Source organism: Oryx dammah, unplaced genomic scaffold (genome assembly GCF_014754425.2).
Source record: "Oryx dammah isolate SB20612 unplaced genomic scaffold, SCBI_Odam_1.1 HiC_scaffold_9, whole genome shotgun sequence".
NCBI lineage: Eukaryota > Metazoa > Chordata > Mammalia > Artiodactyla > Bovidae > Oryx > Oryx dammah.
Genome location: NW_024070193.1, coordinates 59,926,540 through 59,944,809, shown reverse-complemented (window position 1 = coordinate 59,944,809; position 18,270 = coordinate 59,926,540). Strand labels below are relative to the sequence as shown.

Below are 18,270 nucleotides of genomic sequence, written 5' to 3'. Positions count from 1 at the left end.
GAAAGCCAGTGGGTGGTCTGGGCACTAGTTGCCTGGACTCCTTGCTTGGTGCCTACAGTAACTGCTGCACTTTTCCCACCACAACCTCATGTTAGTAGACTGGCTCTACTGTACTGGGACCAACAGACAAGTGGACCCAAGTTTGGCTGGGTAACAGGACCAGCACTGGGCAGGTTCTCATCTTCCCTTCCTTACCCCATCCTTGACCTCTCTAGAAAATGCAGGTGAGGTCTGAGAAACACAACTGCACTTTGAGGTAGGTTTGTGGACATCCCTGGTGGCTCATACGGTAAAGCGTCTGCCTACAACGCAGGAGGCCTGGATTCAATCCCTGGGTCAGGAAGATCTCTTGGAGAAAGAAATGGCATCCCCCTCCAGTATTCTTGCCTAGAAAATCCCATCGACGGAGGAGCCCTGGTAGGCTACAGTGCATGGCGTCGCAGAGTCGGAAACGACTGAGCGACTTCACTTTCTTCCTTTGTAGCAATGTGGCCATCACTTAGTGTTCATTTTTATTCTTCTGCTCATTAATTTTCACGTATGCTTCATTCTTAGATAAAACTTCTATTCAGAGTTCACACAGACGATCAAGGGACCCCCGTGCCCGTCACGGGATCCTCTAACAAGTGCTTTTAACTGTGATAAGAGTAAGAAAGTGCTCCACGAGTGTAACTAATAAGGGGCTGGCTGGGTAGTATCCTTCGGCCAGACTCAGCGTGCCTTGGCTCGGCAGGACAGAGCACGGGGACACGCAGAAGGCCACACCTTCCCTCCATCGCTACATACAGCAATCTACCTACCTCGACCCCACAAGGCCTTCCAACCGGCCCGCAGCCCAACAAACGCCCTGCCCGTACTCGCCCGCTCACCCTGGGTCCCGCCGGCCCCTTTTCCGCTTCCGGCCGTCGGGGCGGGGCTTCCGGTCGCCGGGCGGGGCCTTGGGCTGCCTTTCGCGGAGGTCCGGGAAGCGGCGGAGGCGGCGGCGGCGATAGTGTCGCGGAGACCGAGGTGTTGGCTATGGCTGTGAACCTGAGCCGCAATGGGCCGGCGCTGCTGGAGGCCTACGAGAGAGTGGTCAACGAGAAGTCCTCGACCGACTGGTGGGCGACGGGGAGGGCCGGGAGCGGGCCGGGAGCGGGCCGGGGCCGGGGAGCCACGGCGCGCGGAATGCTGACTGCCGCGCACCTGCGCCACACCCCGCGAGATTAGGTTCCCACCTCCATCAGCCCGTGCCCACTGCTTGTGCAGCTTAAACCCGAGGGGGGCCCGCTAAGTCCCCAGCCCTTCCACTTCGCTAGCCACCGGGCTCGGCCCGCGGGCCTCGTTGGATCCTCGGCCTGGCTGTGCTTGATGGCTTCGCCAGGTTCTCCTTTCCTGCTCGGGGACTTGCGTGGACAATGGGGCACTTTTGAGAAAGCCCTCTCAGCCCTCCTTGAGAAAGCGGAAGCTACATCTGCCTTCATTCCGAATGTTTTATTCAGCAGTGGGGCTCCGAGGGTGGTCTAGCAGCCAGACTGGGAATGGGAGCCTTGCTTTGGGGGCGTCAAACAGAGATCGAGGGGTTTAGGTCCTTGGTTCTCCAGGGATTTTAAGAACCTTCCTTTCGTCAAGAAGAATACTACTTCATATGCGTGAACTATGGGGAAATGAATGAAAGGAAGATGCTGGTTGTGTTTGGAAAAAGGTCCCATCTTCCCTCCACCTCCAGTGACATCCTTTGCCGGAATGTCGGTAATAGGGCCTTTATAGTACAGAAGGTCTGAATCTGAAATCTCTGGCAGAGCCCAGGGTAGCCCGCACATAAACCCTTGTTCTGTCCTGCAACAAGGGTTGTTGTATGCATAGCAATTCTGTTACTTTCCATATGTCTTAAATTGCATTCACAGACCAGTTTTGAGCATTTATAGTTCTAAGAAATATGCTGAGTATAAAGAAGTAAGGTGACCAGCTTTGAGGAGCCTTAGTCCTTTGTCTGGGAAAGGGCTCTCTGGGTGAGGCTGAACAACTGTGGCTGTCTCCACTTGTCAAGTGCTACTGCGTTCTCATCTCTGCTTTCCCTGGTGCCCAGCCCAGTGGCTTTTGTACAGTGTACTATTGGGATATTGAGAACACTAGTGCCTATCCTTTTCTTCACTCCCAGGCATTTTAGGGAAGAGCTTCCGAATGCTTCCTGGGTCTGCAGAATCTCTGGCGCTACGTCAGTGTGGTCAGGTCTTCATGTACAGACCTGCTGAAAAAATATCTGACCATGTCACTTTCCTGCTTAAACCCGGCAGTGGCTTCCTGTTGCATAAATATAGCCTGGAGTCTTTGCCATGGCTGACAGGCCCTGCATGACCTGGCTCCTAACTGCCCCACCTGTTTACCACAACTGTAGCCTTCTTTTGAGAAGGCAATGGCACCCCACTCCAGTACTCTTGCCTGGAAAATCCCATGGACAGAGGAGCCTGGTAGGCTGCAGTCCATGGGGTCGCTAAGAGTCAGACACGACTGAGCGACTTCCCTTTCACTTTTCACTTTCATACACTGGAGAAGGAAATGCATCCCACTCCAGTGTTCTTGCCTGGAGGATCCCCGGACGGGGGAGCCTGGTGGGCTGCCGTCTGTGGGGTCCCACAGAGTCGGCCACGACTGAAGTGACTTAGCAGCAGCAGCAACAGCAGCCTTCTTTCTCTTCCTTAAACTTGCAAGCTGGTGTTACTCGCAGCCCTTGTTCTTTCTGCTTCCTTTGCCTGGAGCGCCTTTCTACGTCATCCAAGGGGGCTCCCCAAACTTTATTTCTCAAGCTCTAGTATTGCCTTTTTGGAGAGGCCTTTCTGGATTCCTGTCCCTTTGGTTGCAGTCAAATATTCCCATCTCCGTGGTTGACTTCCTCAGACACACACTAGGCATCCTCATTGATTTTCTTGTCACCTTTTCTCTTCACCAGAAAGCGTAGGTGGGCCCCATCTCTGTCCCAGGTGTAGGGGTATTGAGAGGAGTGCAGAAAAAATGGCAGAGAAGGAAGAAGTGGTCTCCAGTTTGGTGGGTCATAAAATTTCACATTCAGAGTGGGTGCATTGGAACAGGCCCTGAAGCGAGGTAGGATAGGAAGCAGACATAACATCCACTGTCTATACTGGGTCTTTCTCCTGGGGAAACCAGATTTTTCCCCTGGGTTGTGGCATGTTTGCTCACTTCCTATACCCACTTCACTACCTGACAATATGTTAGTGTGATGCGTTTGTCTGTGTGTTTTGTCTCCCATTAGTAAGTTCTGTGGGTAGGTCCTATTAAGGATTATTCATAGCTGCATTCCATCACTAGCAAGTAACAAGTTTTCAGACTATTTCTGAAAGTGATTGAATTATAAGGTACTTAGAGCCCCCATGTTCCTTGTGCTGTGTGCCTGCACAAGCCAACACATCATTTTTTTTTTTTTTTTTTAATGTTGATTTGGAAGAAGGGTTGTTTGAATGTTGGATGAACTTCTGACCTGGGAACATTCAAGAGGGTGGCTTAGGCTGGAGCCTAGAATAAAGGGGAATGACGTCAGAGGGGTAGATGGTAGGCATGGGGTGCGACTCTTGTTAGCCTCTGGATCTCTTCTTGAAAAAGCTAAGCTTGAGCAGCAGTCTCTGTTTCTTGGTGCTTGTCCAGTGTGCCCGTCTTCTGCAGCCGGGGTTTGTGGCCTTCAAGAGGAATGGGCTTCTTTGCTCCAGGAGGAAGGCTGGTCAGGACTCTGGCCACCAGATTCTGGATGTCTACCAGATCTTTGGACCTGGGTATAATTTCTTCTGACTTTCTTAGGCTTAGGCAGCTCTAGTGGTGTTTTCTAGGCCCTTGGAAAGCTGAGTGGAACTTGATTTGGTTCCTCTCAGACTGTTGACCCTGCAGTTTCTGTCTGGCACACCTTAGCAGCCTGTGCTCTGGAGCATGGGGAGATGACACACCAGACTGGGTTTACCTTTGACTTACTGTCCCATGGATTATCACCTTCACCTTGGGGTCTGCCAGCACTCTCTGGATCTGAGCTTCTGCAGAGTTCATGCTGATGGCTGGGCTTTATGTGGACTGCATGGATGCTATCTCTTCTAGAATGTTCTCTTTGACTAACCTTTGTTCTGGTCAAAGGACCTTCCATGGCCCAGATTTAATACAATTTACCATACTTCTCAACACGTTAGGGCATAGATTTATAAGCCCAAATCTTAGCCAGTGTTCTTATGAATAGTTTTATAGAAGGAAGGTATGACCCAGGGTCACCTGTGGAGACGTGATGCTCTGCTAGGTTATAGAACTTGCCCATAGGAGCTTGTCTTGTGAGGAAACTGACTTCATGCTGAGTTATGGCCTCTATGGTTTCTGACACCAGATGCAACCTATAAAATTCTGTGTTTGCTGGAAGAGTCTCAAGCCCAGACAGACCTGCTCCACCAACCTTTCAGACTTTCCAGAAGACTGCAGACATGCACAAGGGCATTGGTTATTAAAAATGCACATATTTCTCTTTCCTACTTCTCCTTGGTGTGCTCTGGTTTCAGGAATATGCAAGTATCTTTTGCTTGTTCATATGGACATACGTGGGCCTCCCTCCTAGCTCAGTCAGTAGAGAATCTGTCTGCAGTGCAAGAGACCCAGTTTCGATTCCTGGGTCGAGAAGATCCCTGGAGAAAGAAATGGCACCCCACTCCAGTATTCTTGCCTGGAAAATCCCATGGACAGAGGAACCTGGCAAGCTACAGTCCATGGGGTCGTGATAGACACAACTTAATGAGTAAACCACCACCATCATTGACATACATGGTAGCCAAGTAAATGTTTCACACATAAATGTGTAGAACGTTGCCATAAAATTTCACAGCCTGTTCTTCTGCAAAGTAGACGCATGCTTCCCATCTCCATAGATTTGGTCCTCACAACAAGCCACTCTGGTAAATTGGGCCAGTTCCAGATGAGAAGGCTCAGCTCGGGGAGCCCCAGCAGCTTACTGAGATCCTGCCTCAGAGTGGGTCTTATGTCAGCCCACTTGTTACTGTCAGGCTGAGCTCTTGGGGTGCAGCTTGAAGCTTTGGTGGGTTCAGTGAGGGCACAAGGTTACCAGGCCACTGGTTATGAGCCTGTTTGTGTTTTGTTTCAGGGCCCTCTTTACTTACGAAGGAAACAGCAATGACATCCGTGTGGCTGGCACGGGGGGTGAGTATGGTCAAATGAGGAAGTAGATGGGCTACAGGAGCATCAGGAGTTGGAGGGGCGGCAGGGAGAGTTGTGACATCAATGCTCTGTCTCTGCCGGCATTGACGCCGTCCCAGCAGGAGGAAGGACATTCAGGGTGCAGAGGTATTCCCTGCACGTGACATGACCAGTGGCACCTTCCCTGGCTAATGATGAGCCTGCCCCACATCAGTGTCAATGCGGAGGAATTTCCTGCTCCCCTGATCTGAGTGACTGCAGCCAGCCAGGCAGGACAGAGGCTTTTCCCCAGCAGTATGGAGCCCACGGCGCCCACAGCTCCTTCTGCCTTGCTTTGGGTTTCAGATGTTTCTAAGTGAAAATACCTACTCCTTGGCTGTCTCTGCCTGGAGGTGCAAGGCAGCAGTGTTCTCTGTGTCATAACTGGGAAGAGCTGAGATGGGGGATAGGCCTGCCCTCTCTAGCTTGTAGACAGGCCAAGGCCTGGCCTGTGCTCTGTCCTTATCCCCGGGCTGTAGCCGAGACAGGGTGACAGTCCCACAGAGCTGGGTGTTGGTGGAGGAAGAGAAGGTGCAGACACATCCTTCCTTCTGCCCTCTTTCTGGTGGACTGAATATCTGCTGGGCATACCCTCACCTGGGAGAGGTCACATCAGTGTATATGGTCAGCTGGGATGGGGTGACCTGGAAAAATGCTGTTCAAATACAGGGTGATAGGAAGTCTTGGGAAGAACAGGCTCTTGGCCAGTGCTGGGCAGAGGAGTATAAACTAGATCCCCTGCCTCATACCCTTGACTCCTCCATTCTCAAGGCCAGCTCACCTGACCTGAGTGACATAGCTTCATTAGTCAGTGCATGCTCACTGGCATGTTATCTGCTTGCTGCATGAATGATTCTAGTAACTTGTTGATAGAAAACCTCTTCCATGAGCAGTTCTTCTTGGTGGTCATCTTTCTAGAAGGACTGCCACTGACGGTGGTATCAGGTGCACTGTGATGTCATAGGGAACTGAGAGTTGCAGAGTTCAGTTTTCATGCCACCATTCTCAGTGATATTCACAGGCTCTGCTGTGGGTGCCCAGAGCAGGGCCGCAGGACTGCCCCAGGTTCTGTGGAGCCCAATAGATAAAATACCTGATCCAGCACCTTCTCACAACCTGGGAATGTTTGGGGTACCTGAGAAGAATCCAGGACTCCAGTACATGCTGGGGCTTACAGCTTAAGTGTTGGGGGAGAGTGGCATAGGGTCATCCACTCCTATTTCCCCATCACTCCCTTGTCCCTACTCAGGGAGTCTAAGAGCTGAGCCCCTATATGGCTATGGGCAGTTAACATCTGCTCAGGAGCCTCTGGGTGGCCCTGGAATCTGAGCAGACATGTAAGGACAGGGTGACTCACAGCAGGCCTGCTATTCCAGGGCAGTTAGTGGAGTTCAGGCTGTGGTAAAACTATTTCAGAGCTCCTCCATTGGAGGTCTGGTGTCTGCCTGGTTTGCAGAAGAAATGACATTTTTACTTCCAGAATTACCTGTGGGTTTGCAGGAGGAGTGATTTTTAGACTAGTGTAGCTTTAAAATCACTTGAGGTGCTTTTCACAAATGCAGACCCTGGGTTCCGTCCAGTTCTCATAAGTCAGCTTGGTGGGGGTAGGCCTAGGAATCTGATTCTGTTTCAGATAGGACTGAGAACCCTGGCTTAGAAGCAGCTTGGGTTTCCTTTCCTGGTGGACTAGGTGCCAGGGTGGGCGTGGGGTGCCTGGGCCACCTCTGACTCTCCTTGTGACTGCTGCAGAGGGGGGCCTGGAGGAGATGGTGGAGGAGCTCAACAGCGGGAAGGTGATGTACGCCTTCTGCAGGGTCGAGGACCCCAACTCCGGCCTGCCCAAGTTTGTCCTCATCAACTGGGTATGTGGAACTTAAGGGCTTCCAAGTTCTCATCTAGATGTTATCCAGAAAAACTCCCTTTTCTTATTTCCTTCTTTGCCTTTTGTGACTGGAGCAGGGGAGAACTTGACTTCCCAACAGCTTGAATCTGGTGATTGAATAGAATAATGGGTTCATTCAGTGTGGCCCAAAGGGCACCTGGGGCCTTACTTGTGCAGACTTCACTGTCCTGGCCCAGAATTACTCCTGTAAAATGGATTACAGGCAACTCTTGTCCTTGTCCCTTTCAGTGTAGTCATCCTGAGGGAACAGAGGGCCTGGATAAGGGCTAGGAGGGCTCTGGGAGTATAGGACAGGGACTCTAATGAAATGGCTCTCCTGGGTGGGGACTACGGAATTCTAAGGAAACTTACTACAGTGGAAGCAGGGGACCATCCTTCTCTAAGACTCCCCCTGACTCAGAGGTTTGGGGTCTCACCATGTCCTCTGCTTTAGGGTTGCAGTTTTCTCTTTCCTGGAACACAGGGAAACTACTGAGTCCCTGGGGTGGGTGGTAACTTTGCAGGGAGACCTGGGTCACACCAAGGAATGTGCTGTGTTGCAGACCGGTGAGGGCGTGAATGACGTGCGGAAGGGAGCATGCGCCAACCATGTCAGCACCATGGCCAGCTTCTTGAAGGTGAGGGCTGCTCTGTACGGGGCCTCCCAACATTCACCAGATGCCCAGGTTCCAGGGTGTGAGTTAGCAGGAATCACATCCAGAGTTGGAAGTGTGCCTTACATCTGAGGCTGCTCCTCTCTTGCCCAGGATGTAGCCAGAGCCCCTGCAAGCTGGTCTCACTGGGGATGAAGGACCACATAGAGGCCACGATGGAGCTGGTCTTAAATGGCAGGGCTAAGCCTTGGGTTCCACTTGTTTTATGAGTACAAATTTTTAGCAGAACTTTCAGGATCTGGAGGAGAAGGACAGTTGCTTATGTCCACAACCTCAATGTGCATTTTCCCTTTAATGCTGCTTTTTTCCAGTCCATTTCTGCATATATTTATTTTAGTCATCATATAATGGAACTTTGTTTCATTTCAAAAGCATTGTGATCAAAAAGTATTTGTTGTTACTTGTTAGCTTACTCTTTGCATTTCTTTGGTTACTGGCAAGGAGATGCAGGACTTTGTTTTCTGGTTCTGCCAACATTTCTTCAGATGTACCTCAGTTTCTCCATCTAAGAGGTAAAAGAGAGGGTCCCAAGCTTATTGGTATTTAGTACCAGTAAGGTCATAGTTCTCATTTCTCATGGAGAAATAGTAACTTGCTTTTTGCAGAAAATTTGCTTGTTTCCAGGTGCCTTTTAAGGTTAGTTTTCATTCACTAGAAAGAAGCTCTTTAATGCCAGGGCTGTCATGTAGCACCACTGAACAGGCCACACTGTGGAGGGCATGGGCCTTCCACGAAAGCTGGGACAAGAACAGTAGGTTTCCCTCAGCTGGTTTTCCTGAGGCCTTGGTGAGAGCAGGCCTCCTGACCCTGAGCCCCTTGCAGCCACTGTGCAGACTGAGGTGTGAAGCCTGTCCTCTCCTGGGGCCGCAATGCTTTTTTTTTCATCAAGTCCTGCTCCTGCTGCAGGGGGCCCATGTGACCATCAATGCCAGGGCCGAGGAGGATGTGGAGCCCGAGTGCATCATGCAAAAGGTGGCCAGGGCCTCAGGTGCTAACTACACATTCCACAAGGAGAGTAGCCGCTTCCAGGACACGGGCCCCCAGGCCCCAGTGGTGAGTGCTGTGTGGGCCTGAGGGCAACCGGACAGGAGTGTGCAATCCCTAACTTCAGACTGATGGGACCCACAGTCACTACTTTATTCCCAAAGGGACTGGGCTGCTACCTGTCTGGCTTCTGGTCCTGGAGCCTGATTGAGGTGCCAAGGTGCCTGACAGGAGCAGGAATTGCCTCCTTGAGGCAGGCACCAGTGTGTATGAGGAGTGGCCTTTCACCGTGTGCGGTGGTGCTGGAGCCTCTTATGCTGCATCTGTGTGGTCAGGGGTTCTCTGCAGAGAAATTCCATCCACCCTCCAGGCCATGGCACCAGAGTATCCTGTGTGGCCCTGGACAGTGGTTGCTTTGGAGAAACTCCTGCTGGTGTACAGGACAAGCCTCTCTTGAGTTGTGGCCAGACACCTCTGGGCTTGTGGCCTGGTGCTTGGTGTGGAGCTGAGTCTCCCAACACACAGCTGAGGTTCTTGGGTATTCTGTGGGTGCTGCATTGCAGTTAGCTGTCTGAGGGGACCCCTATCCAGAGTTTGCCTCAGCACAGCTCAGCTTCCAGGATTCTCAGGTAGGCCCAGGGGCCTTTCCCTGCCTTGGCTTCTGTGCACAAGGGTCTGGTGCAACCAGAGACAACTTCAGTTTTCTCTGGGGCTGAGCATCCCCACTTGCAGTTTCCAGGGCCTTTCAGGCTGTTTTTGTTTCAGGCCTCCTTGAGAGGCACTGGACCAAGCGCCACTGCTTCTGCCATGGCCATCACAGCAGTTCTTAGCCATTCTGTGCTCCTGTCAGTGGCCCTGTAGTGAATTCTCTGTCCCTCTCAGGGCTCAGTGTACCAGAAGACCAATGCAGTGTCAGAGATCAAAAGGGTTGGCAAAGACAGCTTCTGGGCCAAAGCAGAGGTAAGTGCTGCCCCGGGCATAATGATGAGAGCTGGCATTTATGAAACATTGTCTGTGCACCAAACATAAGCTGCTACATCTCAGTTTTTCTTATGATAAGTTCACTGATATTTGTTCAATAAGGGATTTGAATAAATAACCCTTTTAACACCTATTTGCAAATGGTTGAACTAAGGGTTAGAGGTGTTAAGTTACATAGCTAGTGGGTGTTGCTTTAGAGCCCACGCTTGACCACAGCCTATGCAGCCTGCCTGAATAGGACGGGGTGAGAGGGCAGGTCCATGTTGCTGGCAGTGCCAAGGCTGAGTGGGACAGGCGGGTGCGACTCTCCCTGCAGAAGGAGGAGGAGAACCGCAGGCTAGAAGAGAAGCGGCGCGTGGAGGAGGAGCGGCGGCAGCTGGAGCAGGAGCGCCGGGAGCGGGAGCTGCGTGAGGCTGCCCTCCGGGAGCAGCGCTATCAGGAGCAGGGAGGCGAGGCTGGCCTCCAGAGGTGAGGTGGGGGCTGCCACCTGCCGGGAGGGGCTGTCTCTCCTTCTGCCCCCCTGAAGCAGGTAAGGAGTACGCTGAGGCCAAGCTGCAGCTCTTCCCTCTGCCCCTCCCAGCAGGAAGTATGAACAGCATGAGGTGGTTTCAAGGAACAGAGAGGAGCAGGTGAGTCTTGGGTGCTCCCACCTTGAGAGAACAAAGTGACGCGTGGATGCTCATCCAGGAGACGTGTGCAGGCTGCCTCCTGGGAGCGATGATAGCCATATGGATTCCTCCAGATGCACGCATCTTGCCCCACAGGCCCAAGGGGGGGCCTTCCTCCAAGGGTCCTGCAGGGGGCTGGGCAGATCTGAACGTAGGACATGTGGTATCTCAGAGCTGGCACTGGGGAGGAGGCTGAGGGCAGAAGTTTGGCCCAATGTGCGTCTCCTGTGGTCCTGGAAAAGACCTGTGAGCCCCTCAACTTTGGGGTGTTGCTTCCTGACTCCTCTGCACAGCTGCAGGGAGCCAGGCAGGCTGATGGACTCCTGGGCCCCATTCACTACTGGGTCCGTGTGCACTCCTCTAGGAGCTTGTTTGTCCACAGCCAGCACACCCACGGGAGATTTTCAAGCAGAAGGAGAGGGCCATGTCTACCACATCCATCTCCAGCCCCCAGCCAGGTGAGACTTCCCTTGATCCAGCTGTGAAGCAGGGGATGGCTGAAGGGGTCTGGGGTCCCAGTACAGGCCGCCCTGAATTAGTGACAGATGTACAGAACGTGAAAGGAGTGAGTAAGGAGAGCCTTTGCTCGTGTGGGTAGCTTCTGGGATGCGAGCCTGGGACCCAAGTGCCACCTTCCTGCTCTTAACCTCTTCCTCCAGAGACTTGGTGGGACAGAAGGGGCCATGTGTGGCTCTGGAAAGAATACTTACCAGTCCTGGCCCTGTACACCTGGCACACCTCCTGTGCTGGGCTGTTATCTGGGCCTCAGGGGCCTGAATCAGTCATCTCTCTGGCCCTCAAAGGCTGTATGAGACTACACTGCTGGCCAGCTCTCAAACACTGCACAAGGCCCACGATACACATATATGATGTGTGCATGCTAGGTAATATCCCTGTGGCTGTTGCAGGTCCCCATTCACTCCCTGTGATGCTTACTGTCCCAGAACAGGTCCCCACTCTGAGCAATACAGAGCACAGAAAAGGCAGCAAGTACTTGCTTCTTCCTCCTTTCCAGCTATGTCATGTCTTACATGTTTACCATTGGTTTGTAGGCAAGCTGAGGAGCCCCTTCCTGCAGAAGCAACTCACTCAACCAGATACTCCCATCAGCAGAGAATCAACTCATGCCACCTCAAGGCCCAGGGCAGGCAAGGCTGTTGGCTGCCCCCTGGGGAGTTGAGGGTGGAAGGGAGACGTGGGCTGTCCTCTCCCCTCCCCTGGGTCAGAGTGAGCTGTGTCCCCTCACACAGATCTCCGCGAGGAGCCGGTGCCCAGCATCCCTCCGTGTTCGGTGCAGGTGGAAGAAGAGGCTGTGTATGAGGAGCCCCCAGAGCAGGAGACTTTCTATGAGGAGCCGCCAATGGTGGGTTCTCTGCAGCAGGGCAGATCTGTGAAGGGGCCACATACCCAGAAATGCACTCCTTGGCTCTCCCATCATGGGACACCTAACTTCCGAGACACTACCTGTGAATTATCTTGCTTAGTTCTGGAGGAGGCCCTGTCTCACGTGCCCTCCCCACAAGTCTGCAGTGAGCCCTGATCACAGGCAGGGTTGAATCTGGGGTAATCAAGACCTCAGACTTCGCTTCTTCTTTCCCGTCCATGGGCAGGTGCAGCAGCAAGATGCCAGCTCTGAGCCCATTGACCACTACCCTGGGCTGAGTGGGAAAGGGCTCTGTGCCCGGGCCCTGTATGACTACCAGGCAGGTAATGTGCTGTCCAACCACCTCAGACCACAGGGCTCAAGATCAGGAGGCAGGATTTTGGGGTCCCCTCAAGGAAATAGCCCTAGGAGGTGTCAGAAATAAAAACAGGAGGGTGAGAAGGAAGAATGGGTGGGTGTCCTGCACAACTCAGGCCTCCCCACATGCTCTGAGCAGCGGCTTGCTGTCCACTGGTGTGAATCCCGGTTGCCCACCTTTTTCTGGAGCTAGAAATATGATCAGAGGAGTGGGTCAGGCCTGGATGCTGGTACCCCTCCTGCAGACCCTGGGTGGAGGCTTCGGGGAACAGGCTGATGTGTGGAAGTGCTGTACTCTAGCCTTTCACTGGGACAGTGGTCCCAGAGCCAGACCGGGTAGGAAGATGTGTCCTTGGGGACTGGCCACAGGAGCAGCATCAGGATAGGCTGGTGGCCAGGATCCCCAGGCTCTCAGCACAGCATCTGGGCTCACCTTCTTTGCAGCCGACGAGACCGAGATCTCCTTTGACCCTGAGAACCTCATCACCGGCATTGAGGTGATTGACGAAGGCTGGTGGCGTGGCTATGGGCCAGATGGCCACTTTGGCATGTTTCCTGCCAACTATGTGGAGCTCATTGAGTAAGGACCCTCGACTGCTGGCTGAAGCCAAGGGCTGTCCTTCCCTTCCCTGCCCAGATGTGATTTCCTTCTTGCTGGAAGAGGTCGGGTGAGGGTTGTGTATGGCACTTTTCCAGGAATGGTGTCTACTGATGAGGACAAGCCCTCTGGCTCCCTCTGGCTTGGGTGGCTTGGCCTCTATTACCCCAAATGCAGCAATAACCTGGTAATCTCCAAACGTGCTACCAGAGCTTCCCAAACTCGACCCAACCAGCCTGGCCCTTGACCCCCCCACAGAAGACACTGAGCCAAGGCCTGCCCAGAGCCAGTCCTCAGTAACCTCTGCCCCAGGAGTATGGCACTGCCAGGTGGCGGGGTGGGGGGGGTGGCTGAGCAGGGGCACCTTGAGGCCTCTTGGATTTGCCTTTTTTTCCTATTCCTCTTGGCTCCAAGGGATGATGTCTATAACTAGAATGTCAGTGATCATTGGGAACAGTGAATTTAGTTTATGACCAAAGTCAGAGTGGGTCATGACAATTTTGACCAGTCTTTCTGGATCCTACTCTGTCCTCCCCAGTTCTTTGTCCCTCTGCCTGGGCTGCGGGCAGTGGAGACAGGGACCACCAAGCCCCCATCTGAATATGTGAAGGAGGAGATGAAAAGCTCAAGAGACACTGCATTTCCTCCATGTGGCTCAGTCTTGTCTCCTGGCACCAGTGTGCCTGGGAGGTTCAGGAAAAGTAACCATGGTGGCCTGTTCCTGCTGTCTTTCCTTATCTCTGCCCCAGCCCACCCACATCTGCTTTTGGAGTAACACCTGCCCCACACAGGCGCTAGCTCTGATCCAACCTATTGTAGCCCTCACGTGTACACCCTCTGACCTCTGACCGACCGTTAGCCACCTGGAAGAGGCATAAAGATCTACATGTGACTGAAGTCAGCCTCTTGCATTTCAGTTCTCTGGGAGGGGCTGAGGACCACTCTGATCCCTGCCATAGGGAACTTCCCCTCACCCAGGACAGCCCATGTCCCTGTGTGCATGGAGCGAGGCACCTGCACCACCGTGTGTGGGGAATTACAGCTCCTCTTGCTAGTGCCAGACAAGCAGCGTGGGGCAAAGGATGTGCTGAGGAGGCTTGCCAGCCCCACACAATGGGACTGGTAGCCAATCCCAGTGCTCCTCACCTGCCTGGCTGCAGATGACACTTCCTGTCTACTTAGGCGGAGCTGCAGGCAGGTCCCACCATGTCCTGATTTCCCAGGACAAACTCCAAGGCTCAACCCAACCATGGGAGCTCCATGAATCATGTATTGCCAGCTTTAAGGCCACCTGTGGGCTTATCTGGACAAGGGGACACTTCATAGGGCAGGGCCCAGGGTACCATCTTGCCCTTCCCACCCTGGGGCTGCAAAGACAGTAGAGGACAACCATTGTGAAGAAAGTGGTGTCCTGGCTGCAGTGCTGGCTCACCACGGGGCGGGCTGCATCATTTGAACATCCCTTAGGTGATCTGGGGCACTCTTAATTTAGAGCAAGGCTACCAAGTGGCTCTCCAGCTTCAGGGATTACATGGTGAGTTGTCAGGAGCCACTTGATAGCCAGGGATAGGGAGTCTCTTGGCCACCACCGATGGGGGTGGGTTGGGCAGGCAGCACGGGCCTGGGGCTGTGCTTGTGGCATCCCAGGCTGCAGACCTGTGGAACTAGCCCTGAGTGAGTGCTGGGGTAGGGGGTGGGCTTCTGCCAAGCCACCTGCCGGACGTCTGGGGCCACGCTGAACTCGACGCTGTTGAAGGAGGTACCTTTATTGCCAGCACCCGCCCTTCACTTAGCCTTTCCCTGGGCAGCCACAGCTTCCATGGCCTTGCGCACAGTCTCCTCGTCCCCCAGGAAGCGCATGGGCTTGGTGGGCTTCAGCGCCTGGTCCAGCTCGTACACAATGGGGATCCCCGTGGGCAGGTTCAGCTCCATGATGGCCTGGTCCGACATCCCTAGACCAGAGGAATAGGGTCCTTAGCCCCTCCCAGCCTGTCAGCCAGCTAGCCACCTGCTCGTGCATTTAGCAGGTTTGGTGACCTTTATGGGCCACAGTGCTGTCAGCCAGGCAGCAATCCTCCCACCCCTGACAGCAAGGCCACAGGAGTATGCCCAGAGAAGGTCAAGGCAGCACTGAGACAGCAGCCTACAGAAATAGCTGTGGCGAACCAGGGACCTCACTCCACCCCAAGCTGTCTTGATCTGGGACAATGCCATCAGCCCCCTTGGCCCAGCGTGAACTCTCGCCCGACTCTGGATGTTTGGGATCAGGGAAAACATTAACCATTTGGTTTTACAGAGTTATAGTTGCTGGACATTCTAAGCAAAGGAGCACCGGTGTGCTGAGAAGGGGGAGGGACAGCGAAAAGGGCTGCTTATGGCCACGGCGGATGGGAGGTCCTGCCGGGTGTAAAGGAGAGATTTCCGAGGAAACCCAAGCCTGCTGGCCTCCAGTCCGTGGCCTGGAATAGCAGCTCGACCTTTGGTATTCCTGTCACCCCACTCTGTTAATGCCAGGAGAGCTCTGGTCAGTGCAAGACCCCAATCAGCTTTGCCTCAGTGCATTCATTTCTCCTAGACCAGGCTGCAGGAAGTCCCAGGAGGGAGGGAAGGTGGTCTTTCCATCTGCTAGGCACAACAACAAATGTGAGGCACCTTTGTGGACTCAGCGTCAGAAAGGCAGTTGGGGTGTCCATGAAGGACCCTGTCATGCTGGGAAAGTTACAAGCCTAAGGTCTCTAGTGTTCTCCACACCCTGTTCCCTTCTTTTGACTAATCTTTGCTTGGAGTGGGTGTGAGCCAGGGTGTGGGCAGGACCTTGCCCTTGGTTGCCAGTAATATGACTTGACCAAGTTCACTCAGCAAACTGGGATTTAGAACCAGATGGCCCTGTCTTTTCAGGAATTTGTGTCCTTCAGTAGGATGCCAGCCCCTGGGCCTTACCCCGTTCTCATCTAGGGCTGGAGTTGGGAACCCAGGCCAGCAGTGTACCCCTGTACAGGGCCTGGGCCCTGAGTCTGGTGGCAGACATTTTCACCCAGAATCTTCAGAAGGAGATTCATGTTACATGGTGTCCCAGTACACAGAGGAATTTTTTTTTTTTTTTTTTTAAACAGAGAAGGTTTCTCAACCCTCCTGGCTGTGAACTGGAGTTCACAATTAAAAAACCCTACCCTGATGCTGATGTCTACAAAGCTGCCTCAATGAAGCGACTGTCCCTTCTATGAAAAGAGCAGTTGGGGGCTGATTGGTTCATGGGAACATGTCATCCCACCCGCCTCTGCCCATTCCAAATGTGAGGATGGGCCTCACCTTCCAGATGCTTGACGATTCCCCGTAGGCTGTTCCCGTGGGCTGCAATGAGCACTCTCTTGCCAGCCTTGATCTGAGGGACAATCTCATCATTCCAGAAGGGTAGGGCCCGTGCAATGGTGTCCTTGAGGCTCTCACATGTGGGCAGTTCCCCGGCTTTCAGGCCTGCATACCGACGCTCCTGGGGGCAACCATGTTGCTGTTCACTCTCCAGGCGGGCACCCCCACCTCAACCCAGCTTCCATCCCTGAAGCCCTGGTCCCCAGGCCTTCCCTTTGCTCTCCCACATCCCAGCACCTCACCTTGCTGATGGACTTGTAGTAGGGGTGCTTCTCATCCATGGGGGGTGGTGGGATGTCAAAGGAGCGCCTCCAGATCTTCACCTGCTCCTCCCCGTGTTTAGCAGCCGTCTCTGCCTTGTTGAGGCCAGTGAGACCCCCGTAGTGCCGCTCGTTGAGACGCCAGGTACGCACTACGGGCAGCCACATCTGGTCCGTCCCATCCAGGATGGTCCAGAGGGTGCGTATGGCCCGCTTTAGCACCGATGTGTAGCAGATGTCAAATTCCATCTTTGCGTCCTTGATGGCCTGGGCCCCCCTCTTGGCCTCCTCAGCCCCCTTCTCGCTCAGCTCTGCATCGAACCAACCACAGAAGCGGTTCTCCTGGTTCCAGGTGCTCTCACCATGCCGAACCATCACAAGGCGGTGGGTAGACATAGTGGTTGAGGTGGGGACTGGGGGCCTGTAGACAGGGGCAGGTGACTCCAGGGTGCCCCAGCTTTATAACAGTCTGTCCCCAGCCCCCGCCCCAGCCAACTGCCAATCAGCATTCCAGGCCTGACAGGCGGCGGCAGGTGGCCAGTAGCAGTTAGGTGTAAGGCAAGCCAAGAGCTGGACTTAAAATAGCCTCACCAGTCCCCACTGCCCACAGCCCAGGCTGGGTGGGGCTGCTGAGCATGGCTGGGTGTGAAGAACAGAAGCCAGGGCCTCTGACAAACCTGAAATGTGAGGGCTAGCAGAAACAGAGGGACTCTTTGGGGAAAGACCCCCAGAGTTTGGGGCTCCCAGCCCTGTCAACCTGTTCGCTCTCTGCTCTCGGGAACGTGTCACTCCTAGGCAGAGGCACATAAAATCCTAACTGCTTTCTTCGAATCACTCAACACAATTGGGGCACAAGCCTGCATTTCAGTAAGGATACTAGTATGCTGTCAAAGGAACCAAAGTGTGTGAGTATGCACAAGTATTTGCCCATCCACATGTGCGTGCCTGTGAGCACGTATGTGTGCATGCATATACTACATGTACATGTATGTGTGCCTTGCACTCACATCTCTATGCATACATGTGAGCTGCCACAAGGCTCCCCCTTGGCTCTGCTCTGTTAACCTATGAATGGGGTCTGTATATTGGCAGGGGACCTTTTGCAGCACTCCTGACCTCCCTCCTCAGGTCCCTCTTGCCCTGGCAGACTCTGTGCCTTGCCTACTCACAGGATGGATCGTATGGAAGCCTCTGGCTGACAGCCAGGCTGGGAGGGACTCTGATATCTCCACTAATCCCCTCAAAGGACAGGGGAGAAGGAAAGGGTGCTGTGGACAGAATGAGGGAATGGGTGAGGGCCGCAGCCCTGAAGGGAGAGGTCTGGCCCTGTGGGAAGTGGCAGCAGCGTGGGGCAAGGGCTGAGGTGGGTTTTCAGGACAAATGAGAGCTGCAGGCCTGGCTGCTTGGGCCAGAGCGGGGCAGAAGGTTTTCAGCTCTCACATCCTTTTGTCAAGTTCTTAACCTCATTTGCCACACTCTCTCACCCTACTTGCCTTCATGTAAGACAGGCTTATTCTTCTCAGTTGAAAGTACCTTTAAAAAGAAAAAGAAATCCAGGACTCATAAGGGGTCCCAGAATCAGAGGTACTGCGTGTTAGGTCTGTGCCCAACTTAGAAGCATGCAGAGGTCAGCTGAGGTTGAGACTTGGGGACAGTAGCATTGGGTACAGGCCCGGGACTTCTGCATTCAGTTTTGGGGGGACAAGGGCCACTGGGGTCTTGGCAGTGAAGAAAACCAAGCAGAGGGGCAGGGTTAAGATGCCAAGTTGCAGCTGCACCAGCAAAGAACCAATCTTTATAGAACAGCAAACAAGTGTGTGGTAAAGAGGCATGGAGGGCCTAGGTCATGTGTCCTAATGAGTGAGAATCACTGGAGAGTCTGAGGCATGACTGTAAAGTCAG

At 53.6% G+C, this 18,270-nt stretch overlaps 2 protein-coding genes across 5 annotated transcripts; one reads left to right on the top strand and one right to left on the bottom strand.

The window, feature by feature from the left end:
- The first annotated feature begins 918 nt into the window (after positions 1-918).
- On the top strand, positions 919-13,636 carry DBNL (drebrin like). 4 transcript variants are annotated; one of them, XM_040246363.1, is made up of 13 exons: positions 919-1,100; positions 5,120-5,175; positions 6,961-7,073; positions 7,657-7,731; positions 8,674-8,820; positions 9,634-9,711; positions 10,049-10,200; positions 10,313-10,361; positions 10,783-10,858; positions 11,453-11,548; positions 11,651-11,763; positions 12,011-12,107; positions 12,586-13,636. In XM_040246363.1, the coding sequence occupies exons 1-13, from the start codon at positions 1,018-1,020 to the stop codon at positions 12,723-12,725; spliced, it is 1,275 nt and encodes a 424-aa protein (XP_040102297.1). In that variant the 5' UTR covers positions 919-1,017; the 3' UTR covers positions 12,726-13,636. The 4 variants fall into 4 exon arrangements, with proteins under 4 accessions (XP_040102297.1, XP_040102298.1, XP_040102296.1 ...); XM_040246364.1 differs by having other exon boundaries at positions 931-1,100; positions 10,316-10,361; XM_040246362.1 differs by having other exon boundaries at positions 931-1,100; positions 10,316-10,361; positions 10,765-10,858.
- Positions 13,637-14,486: 850 nt separating this feature from the next.
- Positions 14,487-16,846, bottom strand: PGAM2 (phosphoglycerate mutase 2). The gene is made up of 3 exons (XM_040246365.1): positions 16,351-16,846; positions 16,049-16,229; positions 14,487-14,691 (listed from the first exon to the last, which is right to left on the bottom strand). The coding sequence occupies exons 1-3, from the start codon at positions 16,762-16,764 to the stop codon at positions 14,525-14,527; spliced, it is 762 nt and encodes a 253-aa protein (XP_040102299.1). The 5' UTR covers positions 16,765-16,846; the 3' UTR covers positions 14,487-14,524.
- Between the last annotated feature and the right edge of the window lie 1,424 nt (positions 16,847-18,270).

Coding starts and splice junctions, on each gene's coding strand:
- DBNL (XM_040246361.1), top strand. CDS start 1,018: ATGGCTGTGAACCTGAGCCGCAATGGGCCGGCGCTGCTGGAGGCCTAC. Junction 1,101..5,119: donor GAGAAGTCCTCGACCGACTG/GTGGGCGACGGG, acceptor GTTTTGTTTCAG/GGCCCTCTTTACTTACGAAG. Junction 11,764..12,010: donor TCTATGAGGAGCCGCCAATG/GTGGGTTCTCTG, acceptor GTCCATGGGCAG/GTGCAGCAGCAAGATGCCAG.
- PGAM2 (XM_040246365.1), bottom strand. CDS start 16,764: ATGTCTACCCACCGCCTTGTGATGGTTCGGCATGGTGAGAGCACCTGG. Junction 16,230..16,350: donor ACTACAAGTCCATCAGCAAG/GTGAGGTGCTGG, acceptor GGTTGCCCCCAG/GAGCGTCGGTATGCAGGCCT. Junction 14,692..16,048: donor AATCGTCAAGCATCTGGAAG/GTGAGGCCCATC, acceptor CCTCTGGTCTAG/GGATGTCGGACCAGGCCATC.